Source organism: Jaculus jaculus, chromosome 1, assembly GCF_020740685.1.
Source record: "Jaculus jaculus isolate mJacJac1 chromosome 1, mJacJac1.mat.Y.cur, whole genome shotgun sequence".
Lineage (NCBI taxonomy): Eukaryota > Metazoa > Chordata > Mammalia > Rodentia > Dipodidae > Jaculus > Jaculus jaculus.
Genome location: NC_059102.1, coordinates 336,270,113 through 336,276,922, shown reverse-complemented (window position 1 = coordinate 336,276,922; position 6,810 = coordinate 336,270,113). Strand labels below are relative to the sequence as shown.

The window sequence follows — 6,810 nt, the reverse complement described above, 5'->3', positions numbered from 1 at the left end:
GTATGTGTGTGGGTGTGTGCATGCACACACACGCAGATGCGTGTGTGCCTTCAGAGACCAGAAGGGAATGTCTGACATCCTTCTCTACCTTTCATCCACTAGTTCCCTTGACACAGGTTCTGTATCTCGGCCAGGATCTTCTGTCCACCAGTAAGTCCCAGAGATTATCACTTTAATCTAGGGAAACCTTTATTAATCAAATAAGAGAAGATTTTGGTAATGAATCCCTTGAGAAATAGCCTTAAACAACTTGGTAATGTCTTTTGAATGGTCATTATTTTATGTTTCTGCAGTTTAAGTACCAATCAGTGAACCTGAATTGGATATTCATATATGGGATACATTTTTAAATATCCTCTTTGCCACAGAGTTTCCTATAAATATGAAAAATGAAACTAAGTTCATCATGTTCTACCCCCAACGCATGTGATACAGACACACACACACACACACACACACACACACACGAGTTCACACTTTTACATACACCTCATTGCTGCAAGTCCTAAAACAAGACCCAGGTTCAGACATTCCCACAAGGGACAGATTAAAAAACAAAGTCAAACTCAGTAATAAAGAATTACATACCCAAGGGCTGGAGAGATGGCTTAGCCTTTAAGCACTTGCCTGTGAAGCCTAAGGACCCCAGTTTGAGGCTCGATTCCCCAGGACCCACATTAGCCAGATGCACAAGGGGGCACACGTGTGTGGAGTTTCTTAGTAGCTGGAGGCCCTGGTGCACCAATTCTCTCTATATATCTGCCTCTTTCTCTCTCTGTCTGTTGCTCTCAAATAAATAAATAAAAATGAAAACAACAAAAAAGATCATTTAAAAGAATTATATACCCCAAAACATAATACAACTTTGTTTGCTTGTGTTGGCTACACCAGAGAGTGTGTGTAAGAATATATTTTGTGGTATTTAGCAAAGGAGGAAAAATTTTAACTTTAGATTAGTTTTAAATTTATCATCCCAAACATGATTGGCAGAAAATCTGGATGTCATATCCTTCTCAAATAGCTGGGAGTGGTTCTTAATAGTGAAATCAGCTGTCCACAGATATCTCCACTCCATGCTGGACTACACAAGGTAGAGATGAAATGCCAGAGATTCCACAGTATAATGGAGAGAATGGTTTCTGAAGACTTTGGGAGGTAAGGATGCTGACATGTGTTTATGGGGTGTTCTCATGTGATCATACCCTCATTCCTGGATGATGGCCCCAAAGTGATTGAAAAGACAAGACACACTGAGTTCCTTGAGAACAGTGCCTTGCCTGTGAAAAAGTCTTCAGTGATGGGTTTGCATGAACTAGGGATTTCATTGCGAAAGACTACATTACAATGGGCTTTCTGATTTCCATGGGATATGAAGGATCTTAGAAAAGGCCTTGACCTCCAGCAGCAAGGCAGAATAACTTTTTTATAATGAGTATCAAGGCAAGCAGCCAACATGGCCTAATTTCCTGGCCATAAAAATGTGACAGTAAATAAATGGAGTTTGATTTATGGGATTCCCATAAGTTTCCTGACAGATTCTGAGTTTACTTCACTAGCTTCTGAGCCAATAGCTGGCATGGAAACTGAACTGGAAAGCCCCCAAGCCTGGCTCACCTGTCCATGGCAATTAGAGGTGAGATAGGAGAGCCAACGCGGGGCTGGTGAGGTATATCAATGGTTAGAGGATTTTGCGTGCAAAGCCTTCCATGGAGTTCAACTCCCCAATACCCATGTAAAGCCAGATGCACACAATGGCACATACATTTGGAGTTCATTTGCAATGACAAAAGACTGGTATTCTCATCTCTCTCCTCTCTTCTCTCTTCTCTCTTCTCTCTTCTCTCTTCTCTCTTCTCTCTTCTCTCTCTCTCTCTCTCTCTCTCTCTCTCTCTCTCTCTCTCTCTTTTGGTTTCTTCATAGCAAATAAAAAATTAAAAGTCAACTAGAAGTCTTCCTCCTCTTCTTTCCCAAATCAATACATCTGCCACTTACAAAACCAGCCAAGAAGTGAACACTTTCCTTGGGGGAATCAGAGAAACCAGTGTGCAGAAGATGCAGGTGGGGCCCCATGCTGTCCATTGAGCACTTTCATGTCCAGTGAAGAAAACAGCTATACCTTGGGACATGTGTGTGCATGTGCATATACATATGTATGTACATATGTATGTATGTGTTCCATATGTGAATGCAGGCGTATACATGTCATAGCATGAGTGTGGAAGTCAAAGGACGAGGACAAGCCAACAGCAAGACCACATTCCTGGGTGCACACATAGTAGAGTTAGTCAGTTCACCAAAAGCTCCACTTCATGCTTTAGTCAGAATATCTCAGAGGAACTAGGATGTTCTTGCAGTCAGGTTCACATTGCTGGTAGAAATCACCCAAACAAGAGAAGCTTGTGGAGAAAAAAAAAAGAGGTTTATTTTGGCTTACAGGCTCAAGGGGAAGCTCCATGATGGCAGGGAAAACGATGGCATGAGCAGAGGGTGGAAATCACCCCCTGGCCCACATAAGGTGGACAAAAGAAAAGTGGGCCAAACACTGGCAAGAGGGAGCTGGCTATAATGCCCATAAGCCTGCCCCAACAATACACTGACTCCTGGAGGCATTAATTCCCAAATCTTCATCAGGTGGGAACCTAGCATCCAGAACACCTAAGTTTATGGGGGACACCTGAATCAAACCACCACAGATGTCATATGGAAACTGGGAGAAATTCCTCTAAGAGAATAAAAAAAAAAAAAAAAGTCCCTTGGGTTCTAAAGGTTACATCTTCACCTATCAAGTGTTTCTGGTTTGGTGGCACATGCATTTAATCCCAGAACTCTGGGGGCAGAGGTAGGAAGATTGCCATGAGTCTGAGGCCAACATGGGACTGCAGATTGAGTTCCATGTCAGCCTGGGTTAGAGTGACACCTTACCTCAAAATAAAAAAGTCACTAGGCATGGTGGCGCACGCCTTTAATCCCAGCACTCAGGAGGCAGAGGTAGAAGAATCACCGTGAGTTCAAGGCCACCCTGAGACTCCATAGTGAATTCCAGGTCAGCCTGGGCTAGAGTGACACACTACCTCGAAAAACCAAAATAAATAAATAAGTCTACGTGCCCACTAAGGCCCATCTCGAATGTCACTTTCTTCATGCAGCCTTTCAGGTCTCCCCTAAAGCATACCTCACTCTCCTTCCTTTGAATGCTCAAGAGTACTCCGTCCTTCCCGTGATCAGTCATCACATCAGTGTGAGGGTACTTGTGAACTGTCTTCTTGTAGAGTAGAAGAAACGAGAACATTGTGTGGTTCCTGGTACATACAATAGGAACCCCAGCGGTGACTGGAACCGATGGCTTACCGAATCCAGCACAGGGTGCGTGAGCCGCTGCACCACAAGCTGATGTGTGTTCTGGGCAAAGGAGTCAAACCCCCAGTGCTTACTACTGGAGAGGCTTCCTGACACCTGAGGGCAGCACAGGAAGCAACCATTTTGCAGTTCCTTGATCCTATTCCAGACCTACGGACTGGATTTCTGACATGAGGCCATTCCGCAGGCTGAGCGTAGCTGCTGCCCGTGTGGGAAGACTTAGGACGAGGGTGGGCTCCTCGTGACAAAGTGCAGCCCCCTCCCCGCCCAGCCCCTCGAAACGCAGCAGGTGTTCTGTGCCGGCCCAGAGTTCTTTCTCTTCCTTCCAGTTCGCTTTTACAACATCGACCCTGGGCTGGTACATTATGTCTGTAGTTTATTGCTTTGCATTTCCTAGAAAAGATATGAGCCAGCTATTAAAAGGAACATTACCTGTTTTCATGGAACCCGCAATGAAAATTTTCATTAGATTTCTTTGGCTCATTTATATGTCACTTTATAGTATTTTTTCTGATAGAGAAGAGATTAATGCATTGTAAATTATGGGCTTCAGATGGGATTTTAAATATTCAAAGTAATTAATATTTTTATAAATTCACCTTTTCCATGCAACATGTAGGAATTTTAATCCTTGTCAATAACTAACTGGCTTCATTTCTTAGCGATATTACCAGCTCTTTGGTTCTATGTCTTTTCTGATCTTCACCAATAGTATTCAATAGCCTTGACTAGTCTGTATGCCTCAGCTTCTTAACATTTTGTAGTGAATACTATAGCAAATAATCCTGTCATCTACTGACTGACATAAAACTGTAATAATGCACTGATACCTCACTAGAAAATCCATCCTTTTATTTTATTTGTGAGAGAAAGAGAATGGGCATGCCAGGGCCTATAGCCACTGCAAACCAACTCCAGATGCAAGTACCTCTATGTGAACCTGGCTTACATGGGTTCTGGGGAATCAAGCCTGGGGCCTCAGACTTCACAGGCAAGCACCTTACTGAATAAGTCATCTCTCCAGACTGTCACCGTCCTTACAAGCCAAGTGACACCAATGCTATGCTGCCCAAGCTGATGTCGAGGCTGGAACTCCTGTTGTTCCGCATTCTATCAGCTTCCCCAAGTCGCCTAGAGGTGCTTGATTCTGAATCACACGTCACATGCACATCAGGTCACAGGCTTTTGATGTCAGCATAGCCCTTGTGGATAGTTACATGTATAGGCTGTTACTTGTTGGCCTGTTTCTGACTGGTGTGTCAGACAGACATGCCTTGTCTATGTCTCCCTCAAAGCAGGAATAATTCTTAATGGTTCCTTCTGGATGCTGAGTCATTCTCTTAACTTATAAGGTTTCAATTCAAGGAATTCAGTCTTCTACTCTCCTACTCATTTATGAGGATACATGGCTACAATATTCTAAGATAGTAAAAACAGAAAATTTTAATATATATTTCAAAGCAATGTAAAAAATTCATATCCTTTCTCACTGGATAAAGCTACTTTTATAAATTTATTCCAAGAAAAAACTGATCTAGAAAGATGACATCAGGTGTGTGCATGAAAAAGTGAAAACACAGATTTTTTTTCTAATATTAAAAAATACCCAAGCATGATGGCAGCTTTAATCCCAGCACTCAGGAGGCACAGGCAGGGGATGACTATGAATTTGAGGCCAATCCGAGACTATTCCAGGTCTGCCTGGGCTAGAGTGAGACCCTACCTTGAAAAAACAACAAAGAAAAAGAAGGGCTGGGGAAATGGCTTAGCAATTAATGCATTTGCCTACGAAGCCTAAGGACCCCAGTTTGATTCCCCAGAACCCACACAAGGGGGTGCATGCATCTGGATTTCATTTGTAGTGGCTGAAGGACCTGGAATGCCCATTCTCTTTCTCTCTGCCTCTCTCTCTCTCTCTCTCTCTCTCAAATAAATAAATTAATTAAATATATTTTAAAAGAAGAAAGAAAAAAGAGAGCAGTCTAAATGTCCAACAATAAAAGATCTGTACATAAGTATGGAGAGATTTCTCAGTGGTTAAGGTACTTGCCTGGGAAGCCTAAACAGCCAGGTTCAATTTCCCAGTGCCCGTGTAGGGCCAGATGCACAAGGTAGCACATGTGTCTATAATTCATTTGCAGTGGCTAGAGGCCCTGGCATGCCCATTCTCTCTCTCTCTCTCTCAAATAAATAAATAATAAAATTTTAATTAAAAAATCAGTACGTAAAGTTGTGGTACATTTTAATGCATATTTTGCTTCTGTTAAATGCCACAGCATAGGAAAAATACTTGTTAGTATGGAAAAAGTCATAATATGTTGTATATATTGATGATGATGTCATATTAATATTTGAAAGAGACTCATCTCTGCCACAGATTCAAAATTCAGTGTCATACGCTTATTTGAACTGAGGAGACACACTTCACTAGGAAAACAGAAGTGCACATTAGTTTTAGTAACTATTCACTCTAGTCTAGTTTAGGTAACCAAAGTGTATTTACATAATCACTTTCCCTCTTACTCGGACCTATAAACACAGATATCTGTTTAATTTTATTTTTTAAGAATTAGAAGTGGCCAGGCCTGTTGGCGCACACCTTTAATCCCAGCACTCAGGAGGCAGAGGTAGGAGAATTGCCGTGAGTTCAAGGCCACCCTGAGACTACAGAGTGAATTCCAGGTCAGCCTGAGCTAGAATGACACCCTACCTGGAAACAAAACAAACAAGAATAAGGGCTGGCGGCGGCGCTCGGGGCGCCATGGCGGAGGTGCAGCAGCTCGGCGTGCAGGAAGCCGTGGACGCCACGGTGAAGAACGTGGAGCGAGAGAACATCGGGAAGATGCAGGGCCTCGTGTTCCGGGGCAGCGCTGGCTGCTGCGAAGCCAACCAGGCATCCGTGCAGCAGGCGCACCAGTGCATCGAGCGCTGCCATGCACCTCAGGCTCAGGCCCAGGCCTTGGTGGCCAGCGAGCTGGAAAGGTTCCAGGACCGGCTGGCCCGGTGCACCATGCACTGCAGTGACAAAGCCAGAGACGCCATGGGTGCAGGGAACAAGGAGCTGCAGGTAGAACGGCAGCTGGACAGCTGCGTGGCCAAGTGTGTGGATGACCACATGCACCTTATCCCAACGATATCCAAGAAGATGAAGGAGTCTCTCTCATCCATTGGGAAATAAACAGCTTTGCCAATAACCATTGGAACTGAGGGCAGGAATCTGTTTTGAGAGAATGGAAACGTCTTTTAAGCCAAGATTATGAGTAGGGAAACCCACAATGGCAACAAATGAAGCAGCTCGTTGGTTTTTGAACACTGGTTTCTCTATGTTCTGATCCTAGGAAGTGAAATGGGAAAATGGTGCTAAATGTTGGATCAGAGGTTGCACACACACATGTTTAGACCCTAAAATTTCATGTGGCAAGTGCTTGTCCCTGACAGTAGAGACTGCCCTCA

General features: G+C 43.6%; 1 protein-coding gene across 1 annotated transcript; it reads left to right on the top strand.

Moving 5' to 3' along the window:
- The first annotated feature begins 6,118 nt into the window (after nucleotides 1–6,118).
- Nucleotides 6,119–6,551, top strand: LOC123459357 (protein FAM136A-like). The gene has a single exon (XM_045145544.1). The coding sequence runs from the start codon at nucleotides 6,119–6,121 to the stop codon at nucleotides 6,533–6,535; it is 417 nt and encodes a 138-aa protein (XP_045001479.1). The 3' UTR covers nucleotides 6,536–6,551.
- Nucleotides 6,552–6,810: the final 259 nt, after the last annotated feature.